General features: G+C 35.6%; 1 protein-coding gene across 4 annotated transcripts in view; it reads left to right on the plus strand.

Moving 5' to 3' along the window:
* The first annotated feature begins 325 nt into the window (after positions 1–325).
* LOC149826992 (peroxisomal membrane protein PEX14-like) overlaps positions 326–23,079 on the plus strand; it is a 32,386-nt gene continuing 9,632 nt past the window's right edge. For 3 of the 4 annotated variants that reach the window (XM_090019098.1, XM_090019100.1, XM_090019101.1), the window contains exons 1-8: positions 326–441; positions 2,103–2,173; positions 3,632–3,876; positions 4,072–4,120; positions 4,307–4,497; positions 4,737–4,923; positions 5,031–5,186; positions 10,233–10,300. In XM_090019098.1, the coding sequence (XP_089875224.1) occupies positions 2,134–2,173; positions 3,632–3,876; positions 4,072–4,120; positions 4,307–4,497; positions 4,737–4,923; positions 5,031–5,186; positions 10,233–10,300 (936 nt within the window). In that variant the 5' untranslated portion in view covers positions 326–441; positions 2,103–2,133. Of the gene's footprint in view, positions 492–2,102; positions 2,174–3,631; positions 3,877–4,071; positions 4,121–4,306; positions 4,498–4,736; positions 4,924–5,030; positions 5,187–10,232; positions 10,301–23,079 lie in introns of all 4 variants that reach the window. The other variant, XM_090019099.1, reaches the window with a different exon arrangement.

Raw genomic sequence — 23,079 nt, forward strand, 5'->3', positions numbered from 1 at the left:
AGCGTGTCCTGCTCGTGTCACTTAGGGACACAGGGCAAAAACAGCATGTCCTTGGAACATAACATAAATAAGGATGCAAACGGGTCGAAAGTCAAAACCCCGTAACAACCAAATACATATGGGGCCTCGAATCCGGATTGAATTTGTAACAGCTAAAAATTTCAAAACCTTTATTCTGGATCCGACCCATTTGCATCGCCCGGCATAAAAAAGTGGGCCCCATTGCAATCTGGTTCGGATTCAAATCCATCTGAAATTCGGTGGGCCCGTTTTGGTTCATAGCTTTCCTTCCTGCATAAGGAGTGTTTTTATCTTATTGCTTCAATTTTGTTTCATTTTCTCTGCTTCTGAGCTCTCCTAAAACCCTAGAAATTCAGGTTTTTTCGAAGCCGCTTGGTTCGATTAAAGGAAGGACCATCGGTAAGGGGTTTCATCGTCGCGGTGAGTGATCGGAGAAGAATCTCCTTTCGTTGATACTAATCGTCTTCACGGTCTGGCCTATTTGTTCGATTTTTCGTATTTTCATTTTTTGGGAGTTTTCTCTCCTCTGAAACTCCTCAGAATTTTTTCTCTCGCTTTCTTCTCGTTTGAGCCCTTTCGGAGTTTTTTTGCGATTTAGATGGATTTTTGCGTCTTCTTATGCTTCGAACGATATAATTATCAATTTCCCGATTTTATGATGTTTTATTTTCAATAGTTGTTCAAATTTCTTGTTCGATTCTTGTTGCGCGGGTTCTGAAAGTTGTAGGTGGTCGTTCGTTTCGATCTATTAATGATTAATTGTATTGGATTTTCGATATGCTGTTTCATGCCTTCCTGATCACTTCATGGCATCCATTAAAAGAAGAGTTCGTTGTTATGAATTCTTTCCGTTTTTCTGCTTATACAGTATCACTCTCTCTCTCTCTCTCATTGTTTCTTTGCTCTTGCGTGGGTTAAGTTGGTCGGTAGGCATACATGCATGCAAATTGCAGATAAATATATTTGTATTAAAGTGTTTAGAGACTATCTTAAGTATAAGAATATGGTACCAAGCAAATACGAGCGCTAATCTTTGAGATTATGGTTCTGTTTTGCTGTACGAACACCCATCCATGATTTTTTGAATTCGTAGAGATGCTTTGCCTTTTCCCACCTGTCTTTATTGGCTAGGATAGCTGTATGCCAGATTGAGGCCTTGGTTGCCTTGTTGGTATACCTTACTAGGAAGGCATCTTTGCAAACAACGTACATCACAGCTATTCTATTCGTGTAAAAGTTGTTGGGGTTGACCTATCATGCACTGATTAGCGATGCACCTGTTATGGTTGCTATAATGTCGCTGACTTGAGACTTCAATGGGTTAACCCATTAACAAGACCATAAAAAAATAAGTCATGCTTTCTGGTGACCTTTTCATCCAGCAGACCCAAAATTTTAATACTTATTCAGTTGAAATTCTTGCTAAGACGCCCTTGTGTCTATCTAACTTTCATGTAATTTAAGGGAATAGTGCTCATTGGTATTCACTTTAACTAATAACTGGTTGAGCTTACATTTTTCCCTCCTCATTTTAAGCTTAGTGCTTCAAATTTGCGTTTGTTGGGTTTTTATTTATCATTCCTTTATGTTTTTTTAGGTTTTAAATGTGTTAACGTTCCATGATATTTTGTGCATTGGTTGTATTCTTGTAAATAATCATTTCTAGTATCTCAAGGCCAGAATTTTGAGAAGAATATTGCTTAAAAACCTATATTAGGATCTCTGGGATTTTTTTCTGCTTTTCAAAGCCCAACTTCTGCTTGTATGAATATTCAAACCATGAGTCCATTAAACATTGACTAGGTAAAATACTTATTTAGTCTTATTTCAAGGACATTGGTAGTTCATACATGCTTGAAGATGGAAAACCCATGTACCAAATATTTTAGCTTCCAGAGCTGCATAGGGATGGTAAATCTTGTGTTATGACTTATGAGTATGTAACATTCTGCCATATTTTCATTAGTTTCTTATGAATGTGTCTTATTTTGGTATATATGGGCTAAATGTGTACCACTCTTTAGTATTCTCATTGGTTGCTTATAAATGTGTCTTATTTTGGTATATGTTGGCCATTATAGGTTTGGTACTGAGTAAGAAAAGTTGGTGAGTATGGGAAGTGAGTCTTCTATTCCACCTAATCTGACAAATGGTGAGGCTAACTGACTCGGTATAATTTGAGATTTGATGCATGTTTTATTGTGAATTTTATACCTCTTTACTTCCTTGCAACCTTTTGCTTTTGCATGCTTGTGTTAAAAAGAAAAGAATTAGTCACTTTGAATAATTTTATGGCCATTTTCAGTGCAAAAAACAGAAAAAAGAGGTGCTAATGCTTATATGGAATTTTTTGTTTATGAAAGTACTGAGCTTTCATCTGGATCTTTGTTTTATTAGTTAATTGATCATAGGATTTATAATTTGGATGCATGCCATGAACTTTTTACTTCCTTTTATCAAGTAGAGCCTTATCCATTAAATTAAAGACCTTTATGCATATACTGACTTCCTGTTTTCACTTTTTCTACTGTAACCTGCTAAAATGTTGGTGTATCATGCATTTCCATAATCAGGCATGATCATGCACTGATTGGTGTTTATGGTTTTGCTTGATGAAAATGTCATACTGCCATAGGTTGTTACTTGGAGAAAGGGCCAACCCCAGTGATTGATCTTTGAAATTCTTTTGAAGTGCACTTTGCTTCTTGAAAACTGATGCCAAAGGCCAAGTCTTATTTATTATCTATTCCTTCTTGTTGTCTCTTTAAGAACAGTTGTCTATGTGGGAAATATCATTAAAATAATTTTTCCTTTCATTTTTGGTAATACTGGACTATTATCATGACTTGGTTTTATGATAACTGAGTTATCCAGTTTGCTACTAGAATTCAATTTGATCCCTCAAAATTGACTTCCAACAGTGAAGAGGTTTCTTCAACTTGTACATTATTGATTATTCTTTGGTTCTATTGGAGTATTTGGAGGGGGAAACAGCTACAATTTTGATTATTACAATGTGTCGTTGTTGTGTATATAATATACTAAAATATAGGTTCCTATCTATGTCATATCAAGACTGGGAATCTCTTGTTAAGGGAATACCTTGCAAAATGTTTTAGCAACTTGCTTTCCTTGGGATACTTTTGAACATACCTTGGGGAAAATGAAAAAAGAAATTTGGGAAACTTTTTGTTTTTTCAGATTTAGAAAAATTCATGATAGTATTATAATCAATTTTATCCTGAAGATATTTCTAGATACCGTGTCATTGTCTTTTCTCCCAATTTGGCTGAAGTTAATAGAGAAATGATCACAGTAATGAATCAAATATTGACCATGGTCGTGTCATCCTTTCTCTCATTAAGACCTATGGATCTTGCATGAAGGCACTAGATTCCCATCACTAATGACTTTGCCCTGGAATAAAATGAACTACAGTTTGGTCTAACTTGATGAGCTGAGGCCTGAAGTATTGATTGTTTTCATTGTTTAGAAATTCATAACATGAAAATTTTGTTTGCCTCTTGCGCTTTTTATCAATTCAAGTTGTTTGCTTTTAGCTCATTGAAACATGAAGTTTGAGTTATTTGATTTATGATTCCTGAACCAGGGTCGGAATCAGTGAAGCAAATGAAGGAAGATGATCAAGATGCCAAAGGGGAGTCTTTGAATGAAACTATTGGAAATTCAGTTTTTGTGAATACAGAACCTATGAGAGAGGATCAAGTCCAGAATGCTGTGAAATTTCTCTCAAATCCAAAAGTTAGAGGTTCTCCTGTCATCTACAGGCGTTCTTTTCTTGAAAAGAAAGGCTTGACAAAGGAGGAAATTGATGAATCCTTCCGGCGTGTACCTGTAAGCAACATATTTCATATATTTGATCTAGGAAAGTTACTTGGTCTTCCCTTGAAATTTACTTGTTAAATTTATTTTTTATTTTCTCATAGTTTAGGTTCATGTGTTGCTAGACACATATCAAGGATCAATATTCTAATGGCAGTGGTTTTCTAAACAGATCGTTTATAATTTCATAGTGAATTTGAATTACAGGATCCACCTTCAAATGTTGCAAGTTCACATGTGCCTTCTTCAACTCAAGGTGTGTTTTTAACACCCTTTTCAAATGTTTGTTGAGTTATAGTTTATTAATTTCATTTGAAGCTGATTTTTAGACCTTTATCCCTTGATTTCTCCCTGACACAACCTAACATCATATGATTATTAGCTTTGCTGAAGCCAACAATTTCTAGTAAAATCTGTCAACATCTCATCTTATGACCAACAGATGGCCAGTTGCAGTCTTCTTCAGTATCACAGTCTCAGGCTGCCCCTCAAACTTCAAAACCTTCATCAGTATCCGTTAACAATATGCCCACAGCGGCCAATTCACAAGTCTCTCTCTTTCATTGGTCCTATGCTCTTCTTGCTGTGGGATTGCTTACTGCTTCAGGAGCTGGAACTGGTGTCCTTTTTAAGGTAGGTTTTGATCTTTTTCTTTTTTTTTTTGTATAAGGAAAGATGTAATTACAAGAATTTACCTTCTAATAGCTTTTTTTTAACAAAATCTCCCATTAGCATTAGCGGTGTGGATATGATTTTTCAGTTCCTTGTTTGTATGTTTTTTGTTTAGGTTTCATTTTCTTTGACTCTGCAACTTTCTTATTGGTCTTTATGCTAGTCTATTTATGGCTACGTATGGTCACGTTCCTGTGTAGACTGCAGTCATCCCTAGGTTAAAAGCTTGGATACGTAAGGTTGTATCGGAAGATGAGGATTCTGAAAAGCCAGCACATTCAAGGCCAAATGCAATTGAAGAAGCTGTAGCTGCTGCTGCTGCTGCTGCAGCAGCAGCGGCTGATGCAGCAAAAGCAAGTCAAGAAATATTGACTGCGAGAAATGAAGGTTAGACCTCAAATGAAGGATAAGACATTTCTTACTTCTTCCCTAGAGTTTCATGCAGCTCTTCTTGGTAATTAATTACACTCTCTCAAATTATATGTTCTTGTTAGAGAGGAGATACTTTGAATCACTTATGAGGGTGCTCGATACCCAAGTAGGGGAAATGAAGTCTATCCAGAATGCACTCCATAAATTGGAAGGAAGAATAGATATTTCTCTCTCAGCCAACAAGCAGACAGATGAAAACTTGCAAACAGAATCATCTGGTGTGTTTTCTTTTCCTAATTAACATTTATCTACAGTGATGTGCGTGGTGCAGGTTTGCATGGGTGTGTGTGCATGTGGGCGTATGTGTGTGGGCGTATGTGTATGTGTGTGCATGTCTGCGTTTGCGTGTGTCTGTGCGTGTGCATGTGCATGTGCATGTGCATGTGCCAGCACATGTGGTTGTGCTAGTTTTTCAATCAAGTAGTTTTCTTAACATATCCACCCATGTGCATAGTGTGAATTATGATCTAACATGATGAGACCGCTCATTTGAATTATGTCAAGAGTTAATACCGGTGGTCTCCACCATGAATCCTATCTCTGCGTGTTTTTTGACTTTTGATACATATAAGTTGAAGTCATTAGTGTTGTTTCTTCCTTTTGCTCTTTGAGCCATTAGTTTTAGAGAAAGGAGTGAATAATTGGACCAGATTATAACTGGCTCTGGCATCTTGTCTCATGGTGGAATAAGGCCATTATTGGGCCGTATTAGGATCTATGTAACCGCCACACGACAAAGGGGTAGCCGTACCCGTGCCGACACTACGCCGCGGTTTCAGGTCCAGCGCAGACCTGAAATCCTAATTTGAAAAGGGGCGCCCCACCTCAACAGCAGCAGCAGCAGCAGCAGCAGCAGCAGCAGCAGAAGAAGAAGAAGAAGAAGAAGAAGAAGAAGAAGAAGAAGAAGAAGAAGAAGAAGAAGAAGAAGAAGGCTCTGAGTGTGTAACCGTTGACGGATTTGTGCATCGCGTTGCCGAAATTGGAAAGGCTAGACGCGATTGACATGAAGAAACTCTTCTACTCCTTCGGCGCCACCCAGATCAGTAAACCCTAGACCAACGACGAGAGAGAGAGAGAGGTACCTACCTCCTCCGTCTTCTTCCTCCTTCGTACCCCCATAGAGAGAGCAGAGTTAGAGAGAGGCGGTGAGGCCGTGGGAGGTGGTGTTAAGTAAAAAATGAACCTTATTGTATTGCATCTTTAAAATTTCCGACCATCCCCCTTATTTTTTCAAAATGTCATTTAAAGACACCGCTTTATTCATTTTTTATCTACACCCCCTCTTTTATTCAAAATATCATTCCACAACTCCCTCTTTTACTAAAACCTGTTCCTCTTTTACTAAAAACTTCATTGGACCTACAAACCATTATATGGATCTTGCATTGGACCCACGCTATATATTATATATATATATATCTGTGTCCCTGTACCCTCATTTTTTGAAATTACTGTTTCGTACCTCCGTACCTGTACCCATACCCATACTTAGGTGACAGATTAGGATCAAATTCCTGCATTACCTGAATCCATATTATTCAGGAACCTATATCGCACAAATGCTCTATTTTGACTCCTGTTCCATATCTCTTTATATATTTGTCATACTGGAATCTTTTTAAAAATGGCCATGTTGTATCCTCAGCCATACCTATGTGACATAGTAACTCTAGTAAGATCTAAAACTCAATGAAGAGCACGTTGGATTTGGTTTAGCTTTTTCCCTACCCAATCAGGTTGTCACTAAGATGGGATTAGACTCATATATCAGATGCCTGACCCAGCTTGACCTGACACTCCCGTGAATACATAATGTCATTGGGATTTGATAACATGTGGTCTGTGTCAAAAAGTAGGGAACACCAAATGTACAGTATTGTGGTATGCTACATATAGTCAGGTCCAGGTTGTCAATAACATGGTCATACTTGGATTTTGTTGAGTATATTGTCTCCCCTTGCTTGGTTTTGAATGAGGAAAAAAGTAAGGAAAATCAGACCGAGCCCCTTCTCAAGCGGTCTAAATTCTTGATTATGGGGGAACAATAGACAACCAATGAGAATTGTGTTCTGATTGATTACAGATGTCAGAGGTTTGAGTTCTTATCTCTAGCTCATGATCATATTGGAAATCGAGTTTTAGCGAGTTGCTCTTTGAGGTTTTATTGATTGGTTGAGATGCCTGAAAAAGAAGGCTGTTAAGTGTTGGGTGGGCTCCTAATTGAGCCTGATACAGACTGAAACTAACCGGTTGTTAGAACTAGTTCAATATAGATTGTACAAGTCTGATTGTAGGCAAAGGCTACTTCAACAATTGGTTGTTTAAGCTTAATTTGATCAATAAAGCTGATTCAGCTTCCGTTTATATGCTTGACTTGTATGATTTATGTCATGCTAGATTATGACATGTTAATCATAAATCTTTAAGAAGCATGTGTAACTTAGGACTTATTTTTAAATGTAAAAATTGAGCATGTTAGAAAATGTGACGTTTGCATTCAAGCCAAGTTTGAGAAAAAATCTTTACCAAGTGTTAAGAAAATTCAAAACTTCTTGATTTAATACACAATGATGTTTGTGATTTGAAAAATACTCCAAAATATGGGGGTAACAACTACTTTATCACTTTTATCAATAATTTTTTAAAATATGCTTATGTTTACCTCATAAAAACTAAAAATGAATCTTTTGCAAAATTTAAGATTTTCAAAGCAAAAGTTAAAAATTTTCATAATTGCAAAATAAAGTCTTTCAAATTTGATAGAGGTGGAGAATACCTTTCAAATGATTTCATCTTTTTTTTGTGAAATTCATGGGATACATAAACAAAATACTGGTCCATATACTTCTTAAGATAATGGTGTAGCTGACCGCAAGAATAAGACTCTAGTAGATGTGATTAATGTAATGCGATATCATTGATTGTGAATTATATAGTTGAATTCAAAAAATAAATTTCAATTTGCATACTTAAATTCTACACCATTAGGCCCGCTTTACTATATGGTACGGAATGTTGGGCTGCCAAGAGACATCATATTCAAAAGATGAGTGTAGCTGAGATGCGTATGCTTAGATGGATGTGTGGAAATACAATAAAAGATAAGATTCAGAACGAGGAGATACGTAAGAAGGTAGGTGTTGCACCCATTGAAAATAAGATGAGAGAGAATCGTTTACGGTGGTTTGGACATATTCGACGAAGGCCTAATGATGCTCCAATTAGAAGGATGAAGAAATGGGAAAATATATTAGTTAAAAGAGGTCGGGGTAGGCCTAGGAAGACTTGGATGGAGATGATAGGAAAGGATATGAATGCTTTGAACCTCACCGAGGACATGCATTGGATAAAAATGATTGGAGGAGAAGGATTCATGTGGAAGACCCAGAATGATTTTCTTTTTTGGTTCATATCGCCGACCCCAATTATTTTGGGATGAAGGCGTAGTTGTTGTTGTTGTTGTATACTTAAATTCTAATTTAACTTTAAAGATCAAATTAAAATTAAAATGTAACTTAGATATTTCAAATCAAATTAAAATTTCAAATTCAAGTTCGAAACTTAAATTGAATTAGAAATTTCGATTCAAAACTAAATTAAAAACTCAAACCTAAAGTTGAATTAGGCATGCAAATCCAAATTAAATTCAAATTTGATTCCAAAGTGAAATCTAAAGAGAAAATCAAAGATGAATTTTTAATTAGAATTTGAATTCAAACTTGAATTTCGTTATTGAATTCCAATTGAAATTCAAATTCAAACTTCATCCAATTTTAATTTAAGATCGATGTTAATTCAAATTTTATATTTAAAATCAAAATTCATATTCAAATACTATTCCAAATCCGAGATTCAAATTCAATTTTGAACTCAAACTTAAATATTTGAAATTCAGGTTTGGTGTTAACTAAAACTTAAAATTTCAAATTCAAGTTCAAAGCTGAAATTGAATTAGAAGGGCACGCCTTGCAAGATAAGAGGCCAGGATCGAATCTGTGACCTCAACCTTGTATCTGTCTTGCGGACTGAAGTTTTGATGCTCACATGTTTGCCTCCAACCTAAGCAAACTTGGTATGTTTCATTGTTTTTTAGTTGTCTATGTGAATGTAAATGCATGAATAAACTGGCAAAATTTGTGAAAATAAGTGTTAAAATGTTTTCTATAAGTCTTTTAGGGATATTTGTGATGTTCAGATTGCTGAGAAAAAATATTACTTTTCTGCTATTATAGAAAAGGACTCTGTTAGGTGTGACTCTGCATGGATTTAAGGTGTTTTACTTTTTGAACATGTTAAACCTAATTAAGGGGAGATCTGCAGTATACATGGTAAATATTCTACGGTGCAATCATTTTGTTGTTGCAATTTCCTCCTTCGTTTCCTCTAGCGTTTTAAGGTCTTTCTCTTCCTATGTGATTGCAACACTGTGGATTTGTGAACTCCAATATATTCATTATATCTACTACTAAGGAAGTGGCTAACATGATTATTGTGTAATTGCTCTCATTGTGAGTTGAATGACCATATTATATATGACTACGAAGTTAGCTAGAGAAGTGAAACTTTTGCCACAACTTGAACTGGACAAAAACTTGTATTTGACAATGATGTCCAGATATTAGCCTGGTTATTCATTGACTGGGAATTACCGACCTACACCATCATTTAGTTGCTTAGGTTAAAAGTTGAAACTCAAATGTCCTGAAACCTTGGTGTGTGATGATAAAGATTGTGTTCTTTTTTGTTTCTACCCTTTTTCCTTGTTTGACAATTTATAACAATTCTTTTTTTTCGATAAGAATCTATAGCAATTCTTTATCTGGTTGTAGTTGATTCTTTTGTTATTAGAAAGTTGCCCGTTTCTTATGAAAATGACTTGAGCCAAGGTCAGTCCAGATATACCGTGTCACTCCTTTTGCTTAATTCTGTACCTGGAGTTAGAATCATGTGGGTGAAACATCCACTGTGCTGATTGCATCAACTGTAGAATGCTTTCTGTTTCTAAGAAGGTTAACAAATGCATGCTGATATGATTTTACATCATTCAAAGGTGTGAGATGTTTTAACACCATTTTATCATTGTTCAAGTATTTTCCTCCTGGTTTCTGATCATGTTCAAATGCTTCTCTTAGGAGGAAAAATATAATAATCTGCTAATCACTAACAAAGCTTAAGGTTTCTCTCATATCTTCATTGTTGCGTTTTACCTGTACAAAGTAGACATTTTTCTTTTTCTTGATTCTGACATGCAGTTTTTTTGGCAGTGAGACCTAATTCAGCATCTGCATCTATGGAACCTGTGGCTGCTCCACATCCAAAGTCTTACATGGATGTAAGCAACTTCATCTAAAATTTGATTTTTGCTTTCTACATTACAAAGTTGATGGACTTCTATTAGTCATGCTTGCTGCAGTCTTTTTACATATATTGTCCTATCACTTATACAGTTTATGACTACTTGGCATTCTTAAATTATTTAGTTGTGGAATGTATCGGATGCTGAATGCATGGTTAAGTACTATTGCAACTCTTGCTGTATTTATGCATTATATTTTAGTTCTATTGGCTTAGCCTGGATGATCATTAAAAGGCAATTTTTTTGTTCCAATCTTTGGTTTGCTCCACACATTTCTAAATCTGTTTCTTTTGACATGTGATGTCACTTTTGTAGGCTTGACATAGACATGGTATCCTACATCATTCCCCACCTATGCTCGACCGTCTTTGAGTGAGGAACCATTGCAGAAAGAAGAAACTGCCCTCACATAGTCCATAATGGACCTCTATACTCTAATCTCTTTATCAGCAGCTACAGCTTGCATAGTCCCAGTTGTAGCGTTGTAGCAAAAGTGCACATCCTCTTCACTGAGAGTTGTTTATGTGAGCACTTTAGAAAGCTCAACAGCTCGCTTCACATAGGCTGCACTCATTCTTCCTACAATAGAAATAAGTTCAGGAATTAATGGGTATTCAGTGTGGCTTAGGGACTGATGGAACTTAAAAATTTCATGAGAACTCTAGTAATTGCTGGAATTCTGGTTCTGCTTGTCTTTTGAGTTTAAAGGGGGATGAGATTCTATGAGGGGGGAATTCAGACTAGGAATCAGTGGTACGGAGTGGCGGAGGGAATAAAGAAGCCTCAAGTTTTTCCTATTTTATTTTAGAGAGGGATGGGATTCTATGGCTATTGGATTGAACCCATGCAGTGCCTAAGTAGCTCATTCTGGGGTTTGACAAGAAGGAAATTTTCTAGTGTCCAAACCATGGTTGCCAGTTGAGGAAGCGGGAAGCGAGGCACTTTCAAAATTTTAGGAAGCGTGGGACCACTTAGGAGCGAGTCGGGAATCGTCTCGGAAGCGACCTAGGAAGCGAACCGGAAGCAACCTAGGAAGCGAGGGGAAAATAACAACAACAACTACGCCTTCATCCCAAAACAATTGGGGTCGGCGATATGAACCAAAAAAGAAAATCATTCTGGGTCCTCCACATGAATCCTTCTCCTCCAATCATTTCTATCCAGTGCCATGTCCTCGGTGAGGTTCAAAGGATTCATATCCTTTCCTATCATCTCCATCCAAGCGAGGGGAAAGCAAAAAAAATAAAAATAAAAAATACAAAAAAATTTAAAAAAAATGGGGAAGCGTGGGGAAAGCGTGATGGGAAGCACGCTTCCCATTTAAAAGTGGCGCTTCCCCGCACGCTTCTGAAGCGCGACGTTTCGTGCTTCCGAAGCGCGCTTCCCCTTTTACCTAGGCGCTTCCGGTAACTCTGGTCCAAACAAATTTCCCATGGTGGTCACAGTTACTACCTCAAGTCACCATGTCATTTTTTAAAATTTCTTAGGGGTATAAATTTTTGGTGAATTTGTGAATGCCATAATGTTCTAGGTGAATTTTCTTGGTCCCACTTTCTTACATCTGATTTCTTTCTGTTTCCCCTCCTGCTTTTTATCTTGTTTAGCAGGGGAAAACCAACTTAAATTGCTTTATTCATTGTTAATTTGTTAGGGTGATACTTAACCGTCTGCTCAGCCAAGGCGTCAATATGTTCTGCTCATACCCATAGGTTCAGCCGGTTGAACAGTGATCTAGAGATATGTTTAACCATCAGGTTCTTGTTAAATTATATGTCAGTGTATATATATACTGAAATACCCATCAGGGGTATTTCAGTCATTTTACCCATCTAATAGGTGTCAGCCTATTACAGGCTTGTCCTCGTTTTTATTTTCTTTTTCTTTCTTTTTTTACTTTTTGTACAATATGGTTGTTGGGACAGCCCAACTTGGCATTGGGCTGCTCCCAACCGTTGGGGGGCTAGCCCAATGCCTAGTTGGGCTGCCCCCTTTCCCTCTCTTTTGTATATAAATAGGGGTTAAAACCCTTGTAACTCCAATGCTTTCTAGTATTTTTTATAGTGAAATTACATGTTTTTTATGTGTTGTGTGTGCCCTTCATGGCTTGTGTGTTGTATGCCATAGTGGCTCTTGTATGCAATTATTGTGCTTTTGTAATTGTTCTTACTTTGTTGTTGTATTGTCCCTTGGTGGACTGGTGCTTGTGCACTATCTATTGTTTCTTGTTTACCCCTTAGTGGGTTTATCATTATATTTCTCCTTGTTTCGTGACATGGTATCAGAGCTTGGAATTGTGTAAAGCTTCTTCAAAGTTCGTGTTTGCAAAGGAAGGATCCTCTACAACTCTCCCCATCTCTCTTCATCTCTATCCATCCAAATGGGCAAAAAAGAATCCATGACGGTAATTGCCTTTAAGCTAAATGACTCCAACTACTTGATGTGGGCCATCGCTATGGATTATCATATTAAGGGCATGTTTAGAAGCAAGAAAAACTCTCATAGGAAGAGAAAATGTTGCTTATGAGAAATTTTGGTATGATAACTTTTCAAAAATGAAAAGTTTTCACTTGATTGTGTTGCAGGAGAAAAACAAAATGGGAAAATGTGAAAAAATGAGAGAGGGAGGATGGTGGTAGTGAGATGGATGGTGGTGGGTGGTGGTGGTGAGATGGATGGATGATGGTGGTGGGTGGTAGTGGTGGTGAGATGGGTGGTGGGGAGTGTAAAAATAAATTCTCTTGGTAGGGAACATTCCTCCACCTCCCCCCATGGAGGAATGTTTCCTGTAAAAAAGTGTACTTTTTAGAAAAACTCTCTCAAAGAGAAAGTTTCTCTCATTTGGGAAGGTCGGAAAAACCGTATGGTTTTCCTACCTCGTATCACTTTTCCTACATCTTTCTCGCTTCCAAACCTACCTTGAGGAAAATAAATTATAAGGGTATGTGAGTGGTACTACATGTGAACCAAAACTCATACTCACCAAAAATGATGGTGATAAAGTGAAAATCCTCAATGATGATGAAAGAGAGATTGCACTCAAAGAACATACATCAAGGTGGAGGATTGAGAAGTCAAAAATGCCCAAATTCTTTCTTGATTCCTTAATAGCATGAAACTCAAGATTGCGGCAAGCATAGTCAAATTAAAAAAAGCAAGTGAGGCTTGGATTTTTCTCAAGCGTATGTTCGTGCAAAAAGTTTTGGCATGAAAACATTTTCTACTTGAGGTATTAAACAAGGAGATAAGAGTGTGAGAGATTACTATGTTACTCTCTCACCTCTTTGGGATAGCTTTGCTTGAGGCTAATTGGGAAAGTCTTGTTATTGAAATGAGGTAAAAACAACTTGCGGAGGAACATTTGTTTTCTTTTTTATTCGGGTTAAGACTCGAGTTTGAGCAAGTTAGGTCCAATATCCTGCATAGGACCGAAACTACCTCTCTTGACGATCCTCTTGGAGAGATATATCAAGCCGACACCAGACTTGGCATGACTAAGGGAAGTGAGGAGGTTCTTGTTGTATCAAGACCCGGTAACAATGTCAAAGCGTATAAACCTCCTCAATTTAAAAAAGATAACAATGGAGGAACATAAACCATAGAAGGAGAAGAGGAGTTATTTGTCACTTTTGCCAATAAGTGAGACATATTAGACCAAATTGTCCCAAGCTCAAAAGAAAGGTAGCAACCGAAGAACACCACCCAAAAAAGGTGGTGAAGGTACCATGAAAGAAGAACTTAAGGATTCTATTAAATATCTAACTGAAGCATTTCAACTATCCCTTAAGAACTCATTCACATTTACTTTCGGGTCGCAGTGTCTACTTCCTCTCCTACATATACGCTTTCTTGAAATGATTCCTTTAGAATCCCTCTTATCCGAATGCACATAAACTTTTTATAACTAATGTGTTTTTACGATTGATGAAACTAATCTAGAAATTAAAAGTATTGAAACTTTTTCAAACATTTCAAAAAATTTTCAAGTACCAAAAGTTAGAATTGTTCCAAAACTTAATTTAAATTATTACCCATCTCTTAAATTTTGGATTATGGGTATGAGGTCTCATAAAAAAAATGTTGTGTACAAGATCGCCAATGAGGAAAACTGATTGGCGAAGGCAGGAGGGGAAACCTCTACTATATGCATTTTCTTCATCTTCCCTGTCCTAAAAATAATGACACACAAAATGAAGACATTGAAAAGATAACTTGCAGTGAATCTCAATTTGACATTCAGTATAATGAATCCTAGGATCATCCAACAATCATTCAATACCAAAGAAGAAAGGATAACGAATCACTAAGAGCCTTAAAAAAATATTCAAACATAAAAGAACAATAAACTTCAATCATTAGGCACTCAGAGAGACCACATACTTCAGATAGGTTTGTACCATATGAATCATTTGAGCCTCATTATAAAGCTTGTTTAGCAATTTTTTTTTTATATTTTGAACTTTCTACCTACAATCAAGCGAAGGACTATCCTGAATGACAAGATGCTATTAATGAAGAAATTAGAGCCTTAGAAAAATCCCAAACTTGGGAATTATCTGAATACCAACCAATAAAAAAACAATAGGTTGTAGGTGGGTTTTTAAAGTTAAAATTAAAAGTGATGGATCTTTAGAAAGGCATAAAGCTAGGTTGGTCGCCAAAGGATATGTTCAAGAATATGAAATCGATTATGATGAAATCTTTTCTCCTGTAGCTAGGATGACCACTGTTCGTATACTCAACTATAGCCACTGTTAGGAAGTGACTAATTTTCCAGATAGACGTTAAAAATTCATTCTTAATGGTGATCTAAAAAAAGTATATATGGATCCAGCCTTTGGATATATTGTTCCTAAAAGAAAAGTTCTTCATCTAAAAAAAGCTTTATACAGTCTTAAGCACATTATGAAGGTTACTGCATAATTTCAATTAATAACAAACTATGCAACTGATAACTGACAAAGTAAATAAAAGACAAATACATAATTCAAATTAATAACAAACCATGCAATTGATAACTGACAAAGTAAATAAACGGCAACTACATAATTTAAATTTAAAACACAATTAAAACCTTAACTAACAATATTAAATTCACATCTAAGTCATACTAAAATGTTATAAGTCATAATAAATTACTAAGAGTTCATGATAACTAGAAATATTACATTTAACCAACGTCTTACATGCCAATCTTCATCTCTAAAGTTATAAACTATAAAGATCTTAAAACTAAACTATCTTTTAGAGCCTATTTGCTAAATATTAGGACAATATTTTTTCACTATTGGTATTGTTATTTTGCTACTTTATGTTGATGATATGATCGTAATTGGAGATGATAAGCAAGATGTAGATCAAGTTAAATTTATTCTTAAACAAAATTTTGAAATGACTGACCTTGGTTTTCTTAGATTTTTCGTAGATATTGAGGTTTTATATTCTCCTAGAGGAACTCCGCCTGTGTATAACTGTTTAGTTATACACTGCCGGTCCCAAGCCCGGATAAAGGAGGAGGGTTGCGGTAGGCCAGTGACAGCCAACATAAAAAACTTAGTCATACCCTATGAATATGAACCAATATGAGAATTTCGTTGGGGCGTTCCCTACTGAGCAACGCGCTGTACTCTATAGGCCCGGAGGCAGTGATAAATGGGCAAGGGTTCCCTCACTTTGTTGGACGGGTGGGGGTAAAGAAGTTAGTCCATGACCATAAAATTAGGTTAGCCACTTGGAATAGGGTCTTTAACTGGTAAGTTTGGTAGAGTTAGTAAATGTTATGTGTAGGAGAAAGATTGATATTTTATGTCTACAAGAGACCAAATGGGTAGATGAAAAGGCAAAAGTGATAGAACCTCGGGGATATAAAATTTGGTATACAAGAATAAATAGAAATAGGAATGGAGTAGGGATTGTTATGAGTCGTGAGTTTATAGATAATGTAGTTGAGGTATGTAGAAAGGGTGATAGGATTTTACTTATTAAATTAGTATTAGGTACGGATATTATTAATATTATTAGTGTTTATGCACCTCAAGTAGGTTTAGATGATTCCATTAAGCGTCAATTTTGGGAAGATTTAGATGGAGTAGTACAAGGGATACCTTATAGTGAAAAGCTTTTCATCGGCGGTGACCTTAATGGACATGTAGGCATTAGTAGGGATGGATTTGAGAGTAGGGATGGATTTGAGAGTATAGGAGAAAGAAACGAAAGTGGAGAAAGGATTTTAGATTTTGGTGTGTCCTATGATATGATCTTATCAAACACTTGGTTTAGGAAGAGGGAGTCTCACCTAGTAACATTTAAAAGTGGGGTTAATATGAGTCAGATAGAATTTTTCCTACTTAGAAAGAGCGCTCGGGGTTGTTGCATCGATCGTAAGGTTATACCGGGAGAAAGTGTAGCTACACAACATAGAGTTTTAATTTTAGATCTTAGAATTAGACAATGCCGCAAAAGGGATAGACATAGGATAGATCCTAGAATTAAGTGGTGGGCACTGAAAGGAGCTAAACAAAGAATGTTTGTAGAGCAGGTAGTTAAGGAAGTTGATTGGTGTCTCGAGGAGGATTCAAAATCAATGTGAAATAAGATAGCGGGTGTCATGAGAAAGGCGGCTAAGGAGGTATTGGGTGAGTCTAAAGGCGGTGCACCGCTAGGTAAGGATACATCATAGTGGAACGAGGATGTCAAATTAGCTATTAAGGTTAAAAGAGAGTGTTATAGAAATCTAAGTAAGAGTCGTGATAATGAGAATTTGGAGAAGTATATGATAGCAAAGAAGGAAGCTAAAAAAGTAGTTCGAAACGCGAGGGATAAGGTATATAAGGAGGTTTATGACAAGTTGGATACCAAAGAGGGCGAGAAGGATATTTATAGGCTTGCAAAGATGAGAGATAGGAAATCGAGGGATCTGGGTATGATTAGATGTATCAAAGATGAAACACAAAGGGTTTTAGTCAAAGATAAGGAGATTAAGGAGAGATGGAAAGATTATTTTGATAAGCTATTTAATGAAAGTCATGCCCAGGATCTTGGAGACTTGTCCATTCCTTTTCATGAGATGAATCGTGACTTCATGCGCAAGATTCAAAAGAAAGAAATTGCAGAGGCTTTGAAGAAAATGAAATCAAGAAGGGCAGTTGGCCCAGATGGTATACCTATCGAGGCTTGGAAATGCTTGGGAGAGAAAGGTTTAGAATGGTTGACAAATCTTTTTAACAAGATTTAGCGGACAAATAAGATGCCTAATGAGTGGAGGAAGAGTACTTTGGTGCCTCTATATAAGAATAAGGGTGATATACAAGATTGCACAAACTATCGTGGTATAAAACTCATAAGTCATACTATGAAACTTTGGGAGAGAGTGATTGAGTCTAGGTTGAGGAAGGTTGTCATGATATCGGAGAATCAATTTGGTTTTATGCCTGGAAGATCAACTATGGAAGCTATACATCTTTTTAGACAACCTATTGAGAGAAATAGAGAGATGAACAAGTATTTGCATATGGTTTTTATTGATTTGAAGAACGCATACGATAGAGTACCTAGGGACGTTCTCTGGTGGACAATGATGAAGAAAGGTGTTTCTCTCAAGTACATTAGTATAATTAAGGATATGTATGAAGTAGTAGTAACCAATGTCCGCACTTGTGGAGGGGTGACAACCAATTTTCCTATAACGGTTGGGTTACATCAAGGATCTGCTTTAAGCCCTTTCCTATTTGCTATAGTGACGAATGAGCTTACGAGATCAATTCAAGAAAATGTGCCGTGGTGTATGTTGTTTGCTGATGATATTGTTTTGATTGATGAGTCTAGAGCTGGGGTTAATGCTAAGTTAGAATTATGGAGACAGACATTGGAAGCAAGAGGTTTTAAGTTGAGTAAGAGTAAGACAAAATATATGGAATGTCGGTTTAGTAAGCAACAAAGTAGTGATGAGAGTGTAGTGAAGCCTAGTGAGCAAGAAATACCGGTGGATGATTGTTTCAAATATTTGGGATCTATCATTCAAAAGTATGGAGAAATTGATGGAGATGTAAATCATAGGATAAAGGTTGGGTGGATGAAATGGAAAAGTGCAACTGGAGTGTTGTGCGATCGTAGAATGCCATTGCGGTTGAAGGGAAAGTTTTATAGGATGACTATTAGGCCCGCTTTACTATATGGTACAGAATGATGGGCTGCCAAGAGACATCATATTCAAAAAATGAGTGTAGCTGAGATGCGTATGCTTAGATGGATGTGTGGAAATACAATAAAAGATAAGATTCGGAACGAGGAGATACGTAAGAAGGTAGGCGTTGCACCCATTGAAAATAAGATGAGAGAGAATCGTTTACGGTGGTTTGGACATATTCGGCGAAGGCCTAATGATGCTCCAGTTAAAAGGATGGAGAAATGGAAAAATATATTAGTTAAAAGAGGTCGGGGTAGGCCTAGGAAGACTTGGATGGAGATGATAGGAAATGATATGAATGCTTTGAACCTCACCGAGGACATGGCATTGGATATAAATGATTGGAGGAGAAGGATTCATGTGGAAGACCCAGAATGATTTTCTTTTTTGGTTCATATCGCCGACCCCAATTGTTTTGTGACGAAGGCGTAGTTGTTGTTGTTGTATATTCTCCTAGAGGGTACTTATTATCCCAATCCAAATTTGCAGTTGAATTTATTCATAGGTCTGGCATCACTGACGACAAAAGAGTAGATACACCTGAAGTAATAAACTCAAAGATGAAAATAGATTATGGAGCACCACTGGACGGTTCCACTTCATATCAATAGATGATTGGGGCATTGACATATTTGACTACAACCAGACCAAACGTATCTCGTGCAGTTCATACAACCAGTTAATTTCAGCATTTCCCTACCACTATGCACATGAGTGCTGTGATGCGTATTGTCGTATATTTAAAAAATTCTACCTCCAAAGGATTATTTCTATTTTCTTCTTCTCCTCTTGATTTAATTGCATATTCTGATTGAGGGGGAGACCCTAATGACAGATGCTCAATTACTGGTTTCTGGTTTTTTTAGGAGATTCTTTGGTATCTTGGAAGTGTAAAAAGCAAAAAAAGGTATCTCTATCCTCTACAAAAGCCGAGTATTGAGCTATGACAACTACTACGACTGAAATTTTATGGTTGAGACGTCTTCTCAGGGATATGAAATTGATTGCGACAGAGCCATCACGACTATGCTATGATAATAAGAGTGTAATTTATATTGCTGAAAATCATACTTTTCATGGGCGCACTAAAAGCCTTGCCTTCCCCAAGATTTTATTTCTTATTGGACAAACTTTTGGTGTTCCCACCGTAAGTTTGAAGGGGAGTGTATATATATATACATAAGTATTTTTGTATATTTGTATTTCAGGAGCATTTTTTGTCTTTTCACATGTACATAAAAATAAGTGTATAATTTATATTTTATTCTTTTACTTTCCTCATTTTTTTATTTATTCCCAGCCACAATGGGCAGTATGGGAATAATGTAGGAGTGGTTGAACCCTACCCAACGACTAGATTTCTAGCCATTGGGTAGGTCCCAACGGCTCTCTATGAGCCTTCATTTGTATATAAAGGGGTTAACCCAGAGTTATTAGAAGCTTCTTAGATAGGTGGGAAGCCCATGTTTAATTCCTTTATATTGCCTGATAGGGGCATTTTGGTCTTTTTACTTGTATAATAAGTCGTTTATTAGCAACAACTTTTTTGTCTTTTTTTTTCCTTTTTTCTTTTTATTCTTTTTTTTGTTCTTTTCTTTTGAGCATTGGGGCCCCACATTTGGAGTCGTTGGGGCCCCAACGATCATAAATATGATCGTTGGGATCTCCCCAACGACTCCAAGAGTGGGGCGCTCCTAATGGCTCCTTCTCTTTCTTGTATATATATAGGGATGTCCCCCTTCATTTGTAAGGTGTTCTTACACCCATATTCTCAATAATATTTGCCTTTTTGCCTTTTGGCATTATCCCTTTGTGGATTTATGTGTGTGCACTTAAAGTGCTTGTATTCTCTCTTTGTTTATTGTCCATTGTTGGACTTGTAAGTGTTCTACACTTGATATTTGTATTTTTGCTTACTTCATTACATGGTATCAGAGCCAAAAAAACTCTTCTTGGCATTTTGCCTCTTTTGAGTCTTGGGATTTTTTGGCTCAAGTTCGTGCTTCGTGAATGATTCATGATTGTTGTGTGGATTGGATTCAAGGAAAATATTTACCTGATATGTATCTTATATTTTTAAGTATTTCTTGTGTTATTTATTTCATGCATTATGCATAAGAAAACACTTATTTTCTTTATCGTTATATATATATATATTTATTATTTTAAAACAAAAAAATCTCTTTAAATGGTTCTTTAATCATCGTTGGATTTGTTTTTTTATTAAATATCTCATAAAACTTATTTGTATGTTTTGAAATCATGTTTCTTAAATTTTTTCAAAACTTGCTTTGATATATATATATATATATATATAAAATCATGTATGTTTGACCATGTATTGTTGGCATTTAGATGTTTTATTTGTACAAGTCATGATTATAAATGTCAAATCATGTTGGTATTGTTGAACATGGTTTTGTTCTTTTTGATAAATTGTTACATATTTTAAAATAATGATGTGTATTTTACAAGTATAATTTTATGAAATTTTGCTTGAACTTGAGTTTAATATTTCTCTTTACTCTTGGTATATTAAAAGTAACATATGAAGTGTTAACAATTATGATCTAGCCTATAAAATAATTTTTTCTTAATATTTGATCCTTATACACTTATAATTATCTTACACGATGAATAAGATTGTTTGTTCATGCATAAGGTATTGAGCATAATTTCTTATGGTGTGAGATTTTTAAAATCTCTCTTTGAAATTTCTAAACTTTTACTACTTGTTTTTATGGAAGATGTTTATAGATAAAAACTCCAAGCATTTTTGCATACCCATGATAATCTTATTCTTTATATTGTGAGCCTTCTTGTGTGCTCTTTTGTGGGTTTTGTTGTATGTCCCTTAAATAAACACTTGTATACTGTTATGATGGGGACGTTGGTTCATAATTGAAGGTACGTGATTCTTTATATTAAATTCATGTATGTTATGTGCATTTTATTGATAAAAATAGTTATCTTTTTATTGTTGTTTCATGTGCATTAAATATGCTTTAATTGCATGATGTATATATGCGTGTATTAGCTTGGTTCATATAATTGTATGCATGAATTTAATTAGCTTTTTATTTTATTATATGCATGATTGAAATGCTTAGGATATTATTTATGCATAATTGTTTATCTCTTCTTGATGAATCATATGTCCTTTAATGATCAAATTTTTTTATGATTAATGTTATGTTATGTTTTCTTGAAAAATAAGTTGATTTTATGATTATGATTCGATTTCATAAAAATTCATCTTTGAGGAATACTCATTTTGTCTTTCTTAGTGATTATCTAATGTTCTTAAAATTATTACTATTTTGTTTGAAAAATTCTATTATTGTTTTCAAATATATTGGTTTTAAAACTTTATAACTATTGGGCTAGGATATTTTTCTTGTGTACTTGGAACCTTTTAGTTTGTTCTTTCTATACAGGTTCTTAAAGATGTGATGGATTGAGAAAGGAATACCTTCGATACATCGTGGAGATAACCAATGAAGGTGCTTGGGGATGATCACCAATAAAGATATTTGAAGACTTGTATTTACACAATTCTCTTATATGCTATAAAGATGGAGATTCCTTCTTTTGATTCTTTTTTGTATTTTCAAACTTTCAGTATAACTTTTTTCCGTCAAGTTTGAGGGGGAGTGTTAAAAATATATATATATATATATATATATACGTACGTATATATACATATATATATACGTACGTATATATACATATATATACATATAAAATCTATAATTCCTTTGTATTGCCCAATAGAGGCATTTTGATCTTTTTACTTGTATAATAAGTTGTTTATTAGAAATAACTTTTTTTTTGCTTATTTTTCTTTTTTTCTTTTTATTCTTTTTTTTGTTCTTTTCTTTTGAGCATTGGGGCCCCACATTTGGAGTCGTTGGGTATGACCGTTGGGAGCTCCCCAACGACTCCAAAAGTGGGGAGCTCCAAATGGCTCCTCCTCCTCTTTCTTGTATATATATAGGGGTGTTCCCCCTTCATTTGTAAGGTGTTCTTACACCTATATTCTCAATAATATTTGCCTTTTGGCCTTTTGAGATTATCCCTTTGTGGATTTATGTGTGTGCACTTAAAGTGCTTGTATTCTCTCTTTGTTTATTGTCCATTGTTGGACTTGTAAGTGTTCTACACTTGATATTTGTATTTTCGCTTACTTCATTACAACCCGCTTCCTTGAAACTCGCTTCGAAAGCACGATACTCCTCGCTTCTGAAACTTGATGAGAATCTCGATTCTCCCACACTTCTATGATTTTCACATGCTTCATCTATTCTTGTTATATGTTTTCTCACTCTACTTTTCATGTTTTTTATGTGTTTCTTCTCACGCTTCTCACTCACTTTCATGTGCTTTCTCTAAATTGGTAGTCATCATTTTTATGTTTTGTTAAAAATTTAATTCTTAAACTAAAAATCATGAAATTTAAGAATGGTCACTTTTATTTTAGTTTTTATTTGTGTTTCATTTCTATTCCCATTCAATTTTTTTATTTCTCACTTTCCGCTTCCTATATATTTTAAAATGCATCACTTTTCGCTTC

The sequence above is a fragment of the Nuphar pumila genome, chromosome 10 (genome assembly GCF_984573655.1).
Source record: "Nuphar pumila chromosome 10, dmNupPumi1.hap1.1, whole genome shotgun sequence".
In the NCBI taxonomy this organism is placed as follows: Eukaryota; Viridiplantae; Streptophyta; class Magnoliopsida; order Nymphaeales; family Nymphaeaceae; genus Nuphar; species Nuphar pumila.